We start from the raw sequence: 16,798 nt of genomic DNA, 5'->3' as shown, positions 1-16,798 counted from the left end.
AGCGCTGTTGACTGCACACAGTGCCACACCTGCCGTGTCCCCTTGTCGCCGGGCCCGGCCGGTTGTCACCGGCGCTCGGGGCCATTTAACGGCGGTGCCACCGCGCGGCGTGGGGACACCATGGAGGCGACACGGGGGACACGGCTGGACGACATCGAGCGCGAGAGCCTCGTGGGCTCCGTGCATGGCGTATCCGGGCCTGGTACGGGGACAGCGCGGGGACAGCGTGGGGACACTGCGGGGACAGCCTGGGGGCAGTCTGGGGACATTGTGGGGACAGGGGACAGCCAGGGATGGGGACCCCGATGGCCCTTGGGGGTCTAAAATGGGGACAGTGGGGAGGGACGAGGTGGGGGAGGACCCGGGGATGGTCGTGGGGAAGGGACAGGGTTGGTGACAGCCTGGGGACAGCCGGGGATGGGGACACCGATGGCCTTTGGGGGTCTGAAATGGGGACAGGCATGGGGACAACGGGAGAGGGGACAGGTGTGCGACAAGGTGGGAGAGAATCCGAGGATGGTCGCGGGCAGGTGACAGGGCTGGGGACAGAGGGGTCCCGGACGGGGTGGTGACACCGGGAGCTGGACTGGGGACAGGGGGGATGGCGGAGGGTGGTGACCCCGTGTCAGGGTGACAGCGGCGTGGTGGCACCCACGCACATGGCGGGGTCACCACGGGGAGGTGACAGGGCTGGGGACAGGGGGGTCCCAGGGAGGGTGGTGGCCCCGGGCCGGTCAGGGTGACCCGGTGTCCCCGCAGTGGTGACAGCCACGCGCATGGCGGGCGCGGCCATGTACGAGCTGGTGCGGGTGGGACACGCCGAGCTCGTGGGGGAGATCATCCGCCTCGAGGGGGACATGGCGACACTGCAGGTGTACGAGGAGACCTGTATCCTGGCCCCGGGTCCCCTCCCTGCTGTCCCCGGGTCCCCTCCCCGCCACCCTTCTCTGGGTCCCCCCTGTCGCGTCCCCCTTTTGTCCCCACCGCACCCCCCGTCCTGTCCCTGCCACCCTCTGCTGTCCCCTCCCTCTGTCCCCGACACTCCCTGTCCCCCGCCGAGCCTCTGTCCTGTCCCCACCCTGCTCTGTCCCCTCCCTGTCCCCTCATCCTGCCCTGTCCCCTCCGTCCTGTCCCCTCCTCATCCCCTTTGTCCCCCTCTTCTGTCCCCTCCCAAGGTCCACCAGTCTCTTGTCCCCTCCCCCAAACTGTCCCCACCCTTGTCCCTCCCTTCTGCCCTGTCCCTCCCTGTCCCCCTGTCCTGTCCCCTCCCCGTCCTCCTGTCCCTTCTCCCGCCCTGTCCCCCTTGTCCCCTCTGTCCCTGCCCTGTCCCCTCCCTGTCCCCGTCCTGTGCCTTCCTTTCCCCCATCCTACCCTGTCCCTCCTGTCATGTCCCCTCCCTGTCCCCCTCATCCTCTCCTTCCTGTCGCATCCCTTCCCCAGATCCTGGTCCCCTGTCCCCCATCCAGCCCTATCCCCTCTGTCCTCCCTGTCCCCACAGCCTGCCCTGTCCGCCCTCTCCCGTCCCCCCAGTCCCCGTGTCCCCCCATCCTTTCTCTGTCCCCGTCCCCTGTCTCCCTTCCCCCGGTCCCTGCTGTCCCCCATCCCGCCTCATCCCCACTGTCCCCATCCCCGCTGTCCCCGTCCCCTGCGTCCCCATCCCCTCTGTCCCTGCTGTCCCCATCCCCGCTGTCCCCGCGGTCCCCACTGTCCCCATCCCCGCTGTCCCCATCCCCGCTGTCCCCATCCCCCCTGTCCCGCTGTCCCCATCCCCGCTGTCCCTGTGTCCCTGTGTGGCGGTGCCATTCCTGAGCGGTGCCAGCGGGGGTTCAGGTGGGTGACCCGGTGCTGCGCACGGGCACGCCGCTGTCGGTGGAGCTGGGCCCTGGCATCCTGGGCTCCATCTTCGATGGCATCCAGCGACCCCTGCGCGACATCGCCGAGGCCACGCGCAGCATCTACATCCCGCGGGGCACCAACGTCCCCGCGCTGCCGCGACACCTGGCCTGGGACTTTGTCCCCAGCAAGAACATCCGGGTGCGTGATCCCTCCCCGAGCCCCCGGAGTGTCCCCGTGTCACTTCCCTGACCTCTGTCCTGTCCCTTCCCTGTCCCCACCCCGCCCCTCTGTCCTCCCAGACCCTCTGTCCCTTCCCTGACCCCCGTGTCCTGTCGGCCTGTCCCCTCCCTGTCCCCCTGTCCTGTCCACCTGTCCCCTCCCTGACCCCCGTGTCCTGTACACCTGTCCCCTCCCTGACGCCCGGCCTGTCCCCTCCCTGTCCCTCCTGTCCTGCCTCTCAGTCTTCATTGTCCCCCACTGTCCTGTGCCCTCTGTCCCCGTCCTGACCCTTCCTTGGCCCCCTGTCCTCGTCTTCTCTGTCCTCCCAGACCCTCTGTCCCCTCCTTGTCCCCTCGCCCTGTCCCTTCTCTGTCCCTTCCCTGCTACCCCGTCCTGTCTCTTTCCTGTCCCCCCATCCCCTCTGTCCCCTCCCTGTCCCTCCTGCTCTGTCCCCTAGATCTTCTGTCCCCTCCCTGTCCCCCTGTCCCGTCCTCCTGTCCCCTCCCTGTCACTCCTGTCGTGTCCCGTGTTCCTTCTCCGACCCTCCTGTCCTGCCCCCCTGCCCCCTTCCTGAGCCCCCGGCCTGTCCCTCTGTCCCCTCCCTGTCCCCTTTTCCTGTCTTTCTGTCCTCTCCCTGTCCCTCCTGTCCTGTCCCTCTATCCCTTCCCTGTCCCCCCTGTCCTGTCCACCTGTCCCATCCCTGGCTCCCCTGTCCTATCCAGTGTCCCTTCCCTGTCCCCTCTGTCCCCTCCCTGTCCTGTCTCCTCCCTGTCCTTCCATCCCCTCTGTCCCCTCCCTGTCCCCCCGTCCTTTTCCCCTGTCCTTTTCCTGTCCCCTCTGTCCTCCCCGACCTCTTGTCCCTTCCCTGTCCCTCTGTCCTGTCCCCCCAGCCCCTGTGTCTGGAGGGACAAGGGGACAATAGGGACACGGGGGTTGCAGGGATATTAGGGACATGGGGACACAGGGGTCATGGGGGACACGGTGTCAGGGGGACATGGGGACACAGGGACATGGGGAACGTGGGGGGACACGGGGATCATGGGCACACGGGGGACATGGGAGTCGCAGGGTTATGGGGACACGGGGACACGGGGACGTGGGGGACATGGGGGTCTCAGGGACACATGGAGGAAGTGGGGGACACGGGGACATTGGGCTCACAGGGACATGGATGATGGAGTGACATTTGGGGACACGAAGGTCACGGGGACATGGGAGCACACTCGGGACATGGGGGACACAGTGGTGGCAGGGATATGGGGACATAGAGACACAGGGACACGGGGATCATGGCACACGGGGGACATTGGGGGACACGGGGGTCGCGGGGACACGGGGACATCGGGGTCACGGGGAAATGGAACATGCAGGGACATTTGGGGTCACCGAGGACATGAGGACACGGGGACAGACAGACTGCTCAGCCCCCCGGGGTCCCTGACGTGTCCCCGCCGTGTCGCAGGTGGGCAGCCACGTGACGGGCGGGGACATCTACGGGACAGTGGCGGAGAACTCGCTGCTGCAGCACCGGCTGATGGTGCCACCGCGGAGCAGAGGGACTGTCACCTACATCGCCCCGCCCGGGCACTACGGAGCGGCCGTGAGCCAGGGGACAGCGGGGACAGCGGGGACAGCGGGGACAGCGGGGACAGCGGGACTGGGGGCGGGACTGGGGGCGGGACTGGGGGCGGGATTGGGATCGGGACCGGGACTGGGATCAGAGGGATTGGGACTGGGATTGGGATTGGGATTGGGACGGAGACTGGGATCAGCGGGAGCGGTATTGGGATTGGGATTGGGATCAGGAGGAGCGGGATTGGGGTCGGGGTCGGGACTGGGAGTGGGGTCGGAATCGGGGTTGGGATCAACGGGATCGGGATTGGGGTCAGGACCGGGATCGGTGGGAGAGGGATTGGGATCAGGATTATGGTCGGGATTTGGATCGGGGTCAGGATCATCGGGAGTGGGATTGGGTTCGGGATTGGGATCAGGACTGGGATTGGGGTTGGGATTTGGATGGGGATGGGGATTGGGGTTGTGATTGGGCTCGGGTGGGGGCATTGTTCCAGTAGGGACGGGCTCACTGGGATGGGGATCAGTGGGACCGGGATTGGGATGATGGGGGGCCGGGGGGAGTGGAGGCCGGGCGGGGTGTCCCGGTCCAGTCCCGGCTGATCCCGATCCGATCCTGGCCGATCCCAGCTGATCCCGGTCTGATCCCAGTCCCGATCCTCCCTGATCCCAATCCCGCTCCCGACATCGGCTCCGCCCCTGACCCCTGTCCCGCCCCCGATCGTTCTCCCGACGATCCCGGCCCCGGTTCTGGTCCCGGTCCTGGTCCCGGTCCCGACCCCGACCCCGACCCCAACCCCGATTCATGTCCCGACCCGATCGCCCTGAACACTGATCCTTATCCCTGTCCCAATCCCGATCCAATCTTGGCCGATCCCGATCCAATCCTGGTGTATCCCGTGCCGATCCCGGTCTATCCCGATCCAATCCCGGATTACCCTGTGCCAATCCCTGTTTATCCCATGCCAATCCCGGTCGATCCCGATCCAATCCCGGTCGATCCCGATCCGATCCTGTTTGATTCCGGTCTATCCCGCTCCAATCCCGCTCCGCTCCCGCAGGACGTGGTGCTGGAGCTGGAGTTCCAGGGGCTCCGCGAGCCTCTCTCCATGATCCAGGTGTGGCCAGTCCGGCAGGTCCGGCCCGTGGCCGAGAAGCTCCCGGCAAACCACCCGCTGCTGACCGGCCAGAGGGTGCTGGACGCGCTCTTCCCGTACGGAGCGGCAGTGGGAGCGGGATTGGGATTGGGATTGGGATTGTGGGGATGGGGATGGGATCGGGATTGGGATGGGGATTGTGGGGGTGTGCAGCTCCTGTAGGGATTGGGATCGGGATTGGGATCGGGATCGGGATTGGGATTGGGATTGGGATTGGGATGGGGAGGGGGACGGGGATAGGGATCAGGATGGGGATCGGGATGGGAATTGTGGGGGTGTGAGGCTCCTGTAGGGATTGGGATCGGGATGGGGACTGGGATTGGGATCGGGATGGGGATCGGGATCAGGGCTCTGGGGGTGTGCTGTTCCTGTGGGGAATGGGATTGAGATCAGGATCAGGATTGAGAGCAGGATTGGGATTGGGATCGGGATGGGGATTGTGGGGGTGTGTAGCTCCTGTAGGGAATGGGATTGGGATGGGGATTAGGATCGGGATCAGGATTGTGGGGGTGCGCTGTTCTTGTAGAGAATGAGATTTGGATTGAGAGCAGGATTGGGATTGGGATTGGGGAACAGGACTGTGGGGGGTGTGCTGTTCCTGTGGGGAATGGGATTGAGATCGGGAGCAGGTTTGGGAGCAGGATTGGGATTTGGATCAGGATCAGGACTGGGATCAGGATTGTGGGGGTGTGCTGCCCCTGTAGGGATTGGGATGGGAATCAGGATCAGGATGGGGTTTGGGATCAGGACTGTGGGAGTGTGCTGTTCCTGTAGGGAATGGGATTGAGATCGGGATCGGGATTGGGATCAGGATTGGGATTGGGACTGTGGGGGTGTGCTGCTCCTCTAGGGAATGGGATTTGGATTGGGATCAGGATCGGGATGAAGATTGTGGGGGGGGCTGTGCTGTTCCTCTAGGGATGGGGACTGTGAGGGTGTGCTGCTCCTGTAGGGAGCAGGATTGGGATTGTGGGGGATTGGGAAGTGTCAGGATTGGGTTTCTGTTCCTGTAGGGAGCGGGAATGGGATCGGGATTGGGATCGGGATTGGGGTGTGGGGGAATTGAGTCCCTGTTCCTGTAGGGATTGGGATCGGGAGGTTTGCGCTGTTCGTATTGGGATCCTGGCGGGGATAAGGAGGGATTGGGGTGGAAAGTGAGGAGGGGGTGGGAGGGATGGGGACATGACAGGGACAGGGATGGGGACAAGGAGAAATGGATTTGGGGACAGGGATGAAGATGGAAAACAGAGAAATGACAGGTTTGGGGACAGGGATGGGGATGGGGACAGGGAGAGGTGGATTTGGGGACAAGGACAAGGATGGGGACGGGAAACAGTGACATGACAGGTTTGGGGACAGGGATGGGGATGGGGAGAGGTGGATTTGGGGACAGGAATGGAGACAGAGAGTGATAGATTTGGGGACAAGGATGGGGTCGGGATGGCGTCGGGAAACAGGGACAGGACAGGGCTTGGGGACAGCGACAGGAACAGGGACAGCAATGGGGACAGGCACAGTGTGTCTCAGCGGTGCCTGTCCCCTGTCCCTGTCCCCAGGTGTGTCCAGGGTGGCACCACGGCCATCCCCGGCGCTTTCGGCTGCGGCAAAACTGTCATTTCGCAGTCCTTGTCCAAGTACTCCAACAGTGACGTCATCGTCTACGTGGGCTGCGGGGAGCGCGGGAACGAGATGTCCGAAGTGCTGCGGGACTTCCCCGAGGTGACACCGCGACACGGGGTGACAGGGACACGGGGGGTCAGGGAGGGTCCTGCGGGACTTCCCCGAGGTGACACCGCCACAGGGGGTGACAGGGACACGGGGGGTCAGGGAGGGTCCTGCGGGACTTCCCCGAGGTGACACCGCGACACGGGGTGACGGGAATGGCAGGGACACGGGTGTGCCCAGGTCACCATGGAGAGTCCTGCGGGACTTCCCCGAGGTGACACGGGGACACCGGGGTGACAGGGACACGGATCATGGAGGATCCTCAGGGACTTCCCCGAGGTGACACGGGGACAGAGGGGTGACAGGGGGTGACAGGGACACGGGGGTTCAGGGAGGGTCCTGCGGGATTTCCCTGAGGTGACACCGCGACAGGGGGGTGACAGGGACACGGGTGTGCCCAGGGCACCATTGAGGGTCCTGCGGGACTTCCCCGAGGTGACACGGGGACAGTGGGGTGACAGAGGGGTGGCAGGGTGACACGGGTGTGCCCAGGTCACCATTGAGGGTCCTGCGGTGACAGGGACACTGAGGGTCATGGAGAGTCCTCAGGGACTTCCCTGAGGTGACACCGCGACAGGGGGTGACAGGGGTGGCAGAGGGTGACAGAGGGGTGACAGACACTGACAGTGTCACAGGTGTCCCCATGGCACCATTGAGGGTCCTCAGGGACTTCCCTGAGGTGACACAGGTGACAGGGGGTGACAGGGAATGACAGGAGGTGACAGGAGGTGACAGGAGGGAGGTGACACCGCTGTTCCCAGCTGACCGTGGAGGTGGGCAGCAAGGACTTTCCCACGGTGGCACACGGGACAGAGGTGACACAGGGAGGTGACAGGAGGTGACACTGCTGTCCCCAGCTGACCAGGGAGGTGGGCAGCAGGAGTTTTCCACGGTGGCACAGGTGGCACAGGTGGCACTGGGTGGCAGTGGGTGACACAGGTGACAGGGACTGATAGGGGATGATGTAGAGAGGTGACAGGAGGTGACAATGCTACTGTCCCCAGCTGACCATGGAGGTGGGTGGCAGGAGTTTCCCATGGTGACACAGGTGATAATGGGTGGCAGTGGGTGACACAGGGGTGTGACAGGAGGGGACAATGGCGCTGTCCCCAGCTGACCATGGAGGTGGGTGGCAGGACTGTCCCATGGTGGCACAGGTGACAGGGAGGTGACAATGGCGCTGTCCCCAGCTGACGATGGAGGTGGGTGGCAGGACTGTCCCATGGTGGCACAGGTGACAGGCAGGTGACAATGGCGCTGTCCCCAGCTGACCATGGAGGTGGGTGGCAGGACTGTCCCATGGTGGCACAGGTGACAGGCAGGTGACAATGGCGCTGTCCCCAGCTGACGATGGAGGTTGGTGGCCGCAGCGAGTCCATCATGAAGAGAACCACTCTGGTGGCAAACACATCCAACATGCCTGTGGCTGCCAGGGAGGCGTCAATCTACACCGGTATGGGGACAGCGAGGGGACAGGGATGGGGACAGGGATGGGGATGGGGACAGGGGACAGGGATGGGGATGGGGACAGGGGACAGGGACATCAGGGGCAGACAGGGGACACGGGGTCGGGACAGGGACAGGGACAGGGGACAGGGGACAGGGATGGGGACAGGGACAGGGAGGGGACACCGGGGGACAGGGGACATAAGGGGACACTGGGGACCCAGGGGATAGGGGCATGGGGACAGTGGGGACACAGGGGGATAGGGACACCAGGGGACACAGAGGATCGTGAGGGGGACAGGGACACAGGGGGACACCAGCAGGGGGTGGGGATACCTGGAGGGGACAGGGACACGGGGGGGGACACAGGGAACATGGGGGAACAGAGGGGGACAGGGGACACGAGGGGACACCTGGGGGGGACACAGGGGACACACAGATATGCAATGGGACATGGAGGGGGCAGGTGACACGTGTGACAAGGACACGGGGGGACATAGGGTGACATGTGTGTGAGAGGAGACACGGGGGGAGGGGACACGTCTATGTGTGTGACACGCGTGCCACATGTGTGTGCAGGGATCCCGCTGTCCCTGGGTGTGTGACACACATGTCGCACACGGCACACACATGTAACACACATGTCAGGGATCACGCTGTCCCTAGTGTGTGACACATGTGACACATGTCACACACACGTCACACACATGTCAGGAATCACGCTGTCCCTGGGCGTATGACACAAGTAACACACATGCCACACACATGTCACACACGTCTCACATGTGTCAGGGATCACGCTGTCCCTGGGTGTGTGACGCATATGACACACATGTCACACACATGTCACACACATGTTCCACGTGTGTCAGGGATCACGCTGTCCCTGTGTGTAACACACATGTCGCACACACGTCGCACACATGTCACATATGTCACACGTGTCAGGGATCACGCTGTCCCTGGGTGTATGACACACATGACACACATGTCACACACACGTCACACACACCACACCCCCCCCAACACCCCCACACACACACACACCCACACCCCCCCAACACCCCCCACACAAACACACACCCACCACACACACACAACACCCCAACACAAACACAAACACACGTAACACACATGTCACACACATGTCCCTCGCCTGTCAGGGATCACGCTGTCCGAGTATTTCCGGGACATGGGGCTGCACAGCTGTCTGCTCGCTGACTCCACCTCGCGCTGGGCTGAGGCTCTGCGCGAGATCTCGGGGCGCCTGGCCGAGATGCCGGCAGGTGAGACCCCGAAACCCGAACTGGGGTTCTGGGTGGGGGCGAGACCCCAAAATCCCGAAATTTGGGAAGGGAAAGAGGCACAGTGAAGGGCTACAGAAGATCTCGGGGTGCCTGGCCGAGATGCCGGCAGGTGAGACCCCAAAATCCCGAATTTGGGGTTCTGGGTGTGGGTGAGACCCCAAAACCCGGAATTTGGGGGGCTCTTGGGGGGGTGAGACCCCAAAATCCGGGAATTTGGGGGGAAGTGGGCTCTGGGGTCATGGGAACGGATGGGGAACCCCAAAATCCCGGGATCTGGGGAGGGGAAATGGCACAATAAGGGGTTACAGAAGATTTCGAGGCGTCTGGCCGAGATGCCGGCAGGTGAGACCCCAAAATCCGGAATTGGGGGGAAATGGGGTCTGGGGGTGGGTGAGATCCCAAAATCTGGGAATTTGGGGAGGGAAAAGGGCACACTGAGGGGTTACAGCAAATCTTGGGGTGGCTGGTGGAGATGCCAGCAGGTGAGACCCCAAAATCCCAGGATTTGGGGTTTCGGGTGTTTGTGAGACCCCAAAATCCGGGAATTTGGGGGAAAAACGGGCTCTGGATGTGGGTGAGACCCCAAAATCCGGGAATTTAGAGGGAAAATGGGCTCTGGGGTCATGGAAACAGTGTGGGAACCCCAAAATCCCGGGATTTGGGTGGATTATGGACCCTGAGATCACAGTGGGGGCTGTGGGGGATCTTGGGGTGGCTGGCCGAGATGCCAGCAGGTGAGACCCCAAAATCTGGAATTGGGGGGAAAAATGGGGTCTGGGGGTGGGTGAGACCTCAAAATCCGGGAATTTGGGGGAAAAGTGGGCTCTGGGGTCATGGGAACGGATGGGGAACCCCAAAATCCCAGGATTTGGGGAGGGAAAAGGGCACAATGAGGGGTTACAGAAGATTTAGGGGAGTCTGGCCGAGATGCCGGCAGGTGAGACCCCAAAATCCGGAATTGGGGGGAAATGGGGTCTGGGGGTGGGTGAGACCCCAAAATCTGGGAATTTGGGAAAGGAAAGAGGCACAGGGAGGGGTTACAGCAAATCTTGGGGTGCCTGGCGGAAATGCCGGCAGGTGAGACCCCGAAATCCCGAACTGGGGTTCTGGGTGGGGGTGAGACCCCAAAACCCGGAATTGGGGGGAAATGGGGTCTGGGGGTGGGTGAGATCCCAAAATCCGGGAATTTGGGGGGAAAATGGGCTCTGGAGTCATGGGAATGGGCGGGGAACCGCAAAATCCGGGAATTTGGGGTTCTGGTTGTGCGTGAGACCCCAAAATCTGGGAATTTGGGGGAAAATGGGGTTTAGGGTCGTGGGAGGGTTGGGGAACCCCAAAATCCGGGAATTTGTGGGGTGGGTGTGGGTGAGACCCAAAATCCGGGAATTTGGGGCAACCCTTGGCCCTAAACCCCAGTGAGGGGTGGAGGAACCCCGCCGGAGGTGGCAGCGGTGTCCCTGGTAGGTGACAGCGACATCCCTCGGGGAGGTGACAGCGGTGTTTCCTGGCAGGTGACAGCAATGTCCCCTACAGACAGTGGGTACCCTGGGGGTGACGGGCATTGTCGCCGAGGTGACACTGCTGTCCCCGCAGACAGTGGGTACCCCGGGGGTCACAGCAATGTCCTGGGAGGTGACAGAAGTGTCCCCCTGCTGACAGTGGCTACCTGGGGGGTGACAGGTGTCCCTCGGGGGGTGTAACAGCAGTGTCCCCAGGAGGTCACAGCCATGTCCCCCGCGGGTGACACTGCTGTCCCCACAGACAGTGGGTACCCCGGGGGATGACAGGGATGTCCCCCGAGGTGACACTGCTGTCCCCGCAGACAGTGGGTACCCTGGGGTGACAGGGGTATCCCTGGAGGTGACAGGGGTGTCCCCAGGAGGTGACACTGCTGTCCCCGCAGACAGCGGGTACCCGGGGGGTGACAGGTGTCCCTCGGGGGGTGTGACAGCAGTGTCCCCTTGCAGGCAGTGGGTACCTTGGGGGTCACAGCAGTGTCCCGGGAGGTGACAGCAGTGTCCCCAGGACATGTCCCCCGCGGGTGACACTGCTGTCAGTGGGTACCTGGGGGGTGACAGGGTGTCCCGGGAGGTGTCAGGGTGTCCCCAGGAGGTGACACCGCTGTCCCCGCAGACAGCGGGTACCCTAGGCAGTGATAGGGGTGACAGGGGTGTCAGGGTGTCCCTGGGGGTGTCAGGGTGTCCCCAGGAGGTGACACTGCTGTCCCCGCAGACAGCGGGTACCCCGCGTACCTGGGCGCGCGGCTGGCCTCGTTCTACGAGCGCGCGGGGCGGGCGCGGTGCTTGGGGACACCGGAGCGCGAGGGCAGCGTCAGCATCGTCGGAGCGTGAGTGACAGCAGGGGACAGCGCGGGGACAGCGCGGGGACACCGGAGGGACACCCGGTCACCCCTGTCCCCTCCCCGCCGCAGAGTGTCACCTCCCGGAGGGGATTTCTCGGATCCGGTCACCTCGGCCACGCTGGGCATCGTGCAGGTGAGGCGACAGCGACAGAGGGGACAGGGAGAGGGACAGGAGGGGACAGGGACGAGGACAGGACGGTGGCCCGGGTGACACGGAGGTGACATTGCCAGGTGTTCTGGGGTCTGGACAAGAAGCTGGCGCAGCGCAAGCACTTCCCCTCGGTGACACAGGGGTGACATTACTGGGCATTCCGGGGAGATAGCAAAGACAGGGACAGGCTGGGTGCCCCGGGGGTGACACTGGGTGACACGGAGGTGACAGGAGGTGACATTCTCAGGTGTTCTGGGGTCTGGACAAGAAGCTGGCGCAGCGCAAGCACTTCCCCTCGGTGAACTGGCTGATCTCCTACTCGCGCTACCTGCGCGCTCTCGAGCCGCACTACGAGCGCGCGCACCCCGAGCTGCCCGCGCTGCGCGACCGCGCCCGGCGCATCCTGCAGGAGGAGGAGGAGCTGGCCGAGATCGTGCAGCTCGTGGGGAAGGTGCGGTTTGGGGGACTGGGGGGTTTGGGGTTTGTGGGGTTTGGGGGGTTTGTGGGGTTTGTGGGGTTTGTGGGGTTTGGGGTATAGGGAATGGAGTATGGGATATGGGATATGGGGTCCTGCAGGAGGAGCTGGCCGAGATCGTGCAGCTCGTGGGGAAGGTGGGATTTAGGGGATTGGGGGGTTTGGGGTCTGAGATTTTGGGGTTTGTGGGGTTTGGGGTCTGGGATACGGGATTGGGGTATAGGGAATGGAGTATGGGATATGGGGTCTGGGATATGGAGTCCTGGAGGAGCTGGCCGAGATCGTGCAGCTCGTGGGGAAGGTGGGATTTAGGGGGTTTGTGGGGTCTGGGATTGACGGGGTTTGTGGGGTTTGTGGGGCTTGGGGTCTGGGATTGATGGGATTGATGGGATGGATTTATGGGGTTTGGGGTCTGGGATATGGGATATTCCCACCCAGTTTGTGGGGAAGATGTGATTTGTGAGATTTACAGGATTTATGGGATTTATGGGATTTCTGGGATTTTGGGTCTGTCTGGGATGTGGGATCCGGAGCTCAGGAGGTGGGCTGTGGCCCGAGCAGTGACAGGACCCTCCCTGTCCCCAGGCGTCGCTGGCCGAGGGTGACAAAGTGACACTGGAAGTGGCCAAACTGCTCAAGGATGATTTCCTGCAGCAGAACGGATACTCGGCCTATGACCGGTATGGGAACTGAGAGACCCCCTGAGACCCCCTGAGACCCCCTGAGACCCCCGAGAGACCCTCTGAGACCCCCCGGGACCCCCTGAGACCCCCTGAGACCTCCGAGAGACCCCTGAGACCCTTGGGACCCCGAGAGACCCCTAGAGACCCCCTGAGACCCCATGAGAGACCCCTGAGACCCTGAGAGACTCCCTGAGACCCCCTGAGACCCCCAGGACACCCTGAGAGACCCCATTTGATCCCCTGAGACCCTGAGAGATCCCATGAGAGACCCCCTGAGACCCCGAGAGGCCCTGAGACCCCTGAGAGACCCCTGAGACCCTCGGGACCCCCCGAGACCCCCTGAGACCCCCTGAGAGACTGTGAGGGACCGCCTGGGACTCCCGGGATCCCCGAGAGACCCCTGAGACCCCCAGGACACCCTGAGAGACCCCATTTGACCCCCTGAGACCCTGAGAGATCCCATGAGAGACCCCCTGAGACCCCCAGGACCACCGAGAGACCCTCCGGGACCCCCTGAGCCCCCCAGGTTCTGCCAGGTTCTACAAGACCATGGGATTGCTGCACCTTTTCCCCCCCAAATCCCCTTTAACTGCCCCCTGACACCCCAAAGCCCCCAAACCCCTCACCCTGACTCCCCCACGACCCCCAGACCCTGAGACCCCCAGGTTCTCTGCCCATTCCACAAACCCGTGGGAAAGCTGCACCCAGAGCCCCCCAATTCCCCCTCTTTCACACCCCAAACCCCAAACTCCCCCAAAACACCCCCACCCTGACTCCCAGACCCCGACCCCCGGGACCCCCCGAGACCCCCTGGATCCCTCCAGGTTCACCTGATTCCACAAACCCATGGAGCTGCTCCACCCAGAGCCCCTAAAATTCCCTCTTTGACACCCCAAATCCCTCCACCCTGACCCCCCACGACCCCCAGGGACCCTCCGAGACCCTCTGAGACCCTCTGAGACCCTCTGAGACCCCCTGAGACCCCTCTGACCCCCCCTGGTCCCCGCAGGTTCTTTCCCTTCTACAAGACCATGGGAAAGCTGCACCTTGACACCCCAAATTCCCTCTTTGACACCCCAAACCTCCCCAAACTCCCCCAAATCCCTCCCCCACCCTGACCCCCACGACCCCGGGACCCCGAGACCCCTAAGACCACCCAGGACACCCCCTGCCCCCAGATTCTGTCCCTCTTGCCAAACCAAGAGAATGCACCAGACCTTACCCCCAAATTCCCCTCTCCCGACCCCTTAAACTCCCCCGACACCCCAAACTCCCCCAAACCCTGACCCCCCACTGATCCCCAGGACCCCTCAGACTCCTGAGACCCCCAGGTTCTGCTCCATTCCACAAAACCATGAGAATGCGCACCCCTGACTAATCCTTTTGACACCCCAAACTCCCCTTGCACCCTCAACTTCCCATACCCTGACCCCCCACGACCCTCAGGACCCCTGAGATCCCCTGAGACCCCCGAAGACCACCCAGGACACCCCTGGATCTCCCCAGGTTCTGTCCTCTACAAAACCATGAGAAATCCACACCCAGACCCCAAATCCCCCTCTCTGACACCCCAAACTTCCCCAAAACCCCACCCTGACCCCACGACCCCCAGGACCCCCGAGACCCCTGAGACCCCCTGAGACCACCCCAGGACAAACCCCGGTCCCCCCAGCTTCTCGTCCCTTCCACAAACCCATGGGAAATCCACACCCAGACCCCCCAAATTCCCTCTTTGACACCCCAAACCTCCCCAAATCCCACCAAATCCCCCCAAACCCTGACCCCCCACGACCCCCTGAGACCCCCTAAGACCACCCAGGACACCCCCCGGTGCCCCCCAGGTTCTGTCCCTTCTACAAGACGGTGGGCATGCTGCAGAACCTGGTGACATTCTACGAGCTGGCGCGGGGGGCGGTGGAGGGCGGGGGCGGCGAGGAGCACCGTGTCACCTGGGCCACCATCCGCGAGAGCCTCGGCGACATCCTGTACCGCCTCAGCGCCATGAAGTTCAAGGTGGGGGGCCTGGGGGGTCCTGGGAGGGCAGGGTGGGGGGGTTTTGGGGGAGTTTGGGGTGTAAAATTGGAAATTTGGGTCAGGTGGAGCATGTCATGAGTTTGTGGAATCAGGTGAACCTGGGATCCCGGGGTCCCAGGGGTCTCAGGGGGTCCCGGGGAGTCTCCAGGGGGTCTCAGGGTATCTCGAGGGTCCTGGGGGTCAGGGTAGGGGGATTTTGGGGGATTTGGGGTGTCAAATTTGGGATTAGGGGGCTCTGGGTGGAGCATCTCCATGGGTTTGTGGAATCAGGTGAACCTGGGGGGTCTCAGGGGGTCTCGGGGTCTCAGGTGGTCCTGGAGGTGGTAGGGAGCTCTGAATGGGGATTTGGGGAGTTTAGGGGTTTGGGTCAAAAGGGAATTTGGGGGGTCAGGGTGCAAAATTCTCATGGGTTTGGGAATCAGGTGAAGGGTCTGGTCACAAAAAGTCTCAGAGGGTCCCAGGGGGTCTCGGGGGTCCTGGGGGTCAGGGTGGGGGTTTCTGGGGGAGTTTGGGGGTCATTTAGACAGGTGAGGGGATTTGGGGGTTGGGGAGTAGGGGGTTTGGGGTGTCAAAATGGGAATTTGGGGGTCAGGGTGCAAAATTCTCATGGGTTTGTGGAATCAGGTGAATCTGGGGTCTCAGGGGGTCCTGGGGGTCCAGGGGCGTCAGGGTAGGGGATTTGGGGGAGAGAGGGTTTGGGGTGTCAAAAAGGGGAATTTGGGGGAGTCAGGGTGCAAAATTCTCATGGGTTTGGGGAATCAGGTGAACCTGGGGGGTCTTGGGGGTCCTGGAGGGTCTCAGGGGGGTCCTGGGGGGTCTCGGGGGGTCTTGGGGGTCCTGGGGGGTCAGGGTGGGAGGTTTAGGGGGATTTTGGGGGGTTTGGAATGTCAAGGAGGGATTTGGGGGGTCTGGGTGCAGCTCCCCCATGGTTTTGGGGTCCCACAGTAAATCCAAGGTGGGTTTTGGGGGGTTTGTGACCTCATTTTGGGGTCCCACGATGAATTCCAGCTGGACTTTGGGGTGTCAGTGACACGGGGTGGCTGTGACCCCCCGGGGCAGGTCTGGGGGTGACACTGCTGTGTCCCCGTGTCCCTTGTGACGGTCAGGGTGGCCTTTGGGGGGCTTTGTGACCCCATTTTGGGGTCCCACGATGAATTCCAGGTAGGTTTTGGGGGGAATGTGACCCCATTTTGGGGCTGATGTCACCGTGTCCCATCCGAAAATCTCGGTGGATTTTGGGGGAATGTGACCCCATTTTGGGGCTGATGTCACCGTGTCCCATCCGAAAATCTCGGTGGATTTTGGGGGGTTTGTGACCCCATTTTGGGGGTGACGTCACCGTGTCCCACACGAAGCTCAAGGTGGCTTTTTGGGGGGTCTGTGACCTCATTTTGGGGTCCCAGGATGAATTCCAGGTAGATTTTGGGGTGTCAGTGACATGGGGTGGCTGTGACCCCCCGGTGCGGCTCTGGGGGTGACCGCTGGCTGTCCCCCCGTGTCCCTTGTGAGGGTCAGGGTGGCTTTTGGGGGGCTTTGTGACCTCATTTTGGGGGTGACATCACCGTGTCCCATCCGAAAATCAAGGCAGATTTTGGGGTGTCCCACACAAAGGTCACGTGTGGGTCACATGTGGGTGACACGGGGTGGCTGTGACCCCCCGGTGCGGCTCTGGGGGTGACCCCTGGCTGTCCCCCCGTGTCCCCCGTGTCGCCAGGACCCCGTGAAGGACGGCGAGGAGCAGATCCTGGCGTCCTACGCGCAGCTGCAGGAGGAGATGGTGGCAGCGTTCCGCAACCTGGAGGACTGAGGGGACAGCAGGGGACAGGAGCGG

General features: G+C 62.9%; 1 protein-coding gene across 1 annotated transcript; it reads left to right on the top strand.

The window, feature by feature from the left end:
* The first annotated feature begins 105 nt into the window (after positions 1–105).
* On the top strand, positions 106–16,798 carry LOC146421013 (V-type proton ATPase catalytic subunit A-like). The gene is made up of 14 exons (XM_085047785.1): positions 106–202; positions 760–888; positions 1,820–2,034; positions 3,518–3,655; positions 4,689–4,840; positions 6,341–6,503; positions 7,854–7,962; positions 9,119–9,241; positions 11,495–11,609; positions 11,694–11,757; positions 12,023–12,226; positions 12,836–12,930; positions 14,775–14,946; positions 16,682–16,798. The coding sequence occupies exons 1-14, from the start codon at positions 121–123 to the stop codon at positions 16,772–16,774; spliced, it is 1,854 nt and encodes a 617-aa protein (XP_084903911.1). The 5' UTR covers positions 106–120; the 3' UTR covers positions 16,775–16,798.

This window comes from Lichenostomus cassidix, unplaced genomic scaffold, assembly GCF_008360975.1.
Source record: "Lichenostomus cassidix isolate B80296 unplaced genomic scaffold, HeHo_3.0 HiC_scaffold_851, whole genome shotgun sequence".
In the NCBI taxonomy this organism is placed as follows: Eukaryota; Metazoa; Chordata; class Aves; order Passeriformes; family Meliphagidae; genus Lichenostomus; species Lichenostomus cassidix.
The sequence above is the reverse complement of the archived record's forward strand: the minus strand, read 5'-3'. Positions and strand labels throughout refer to the sequence as shown.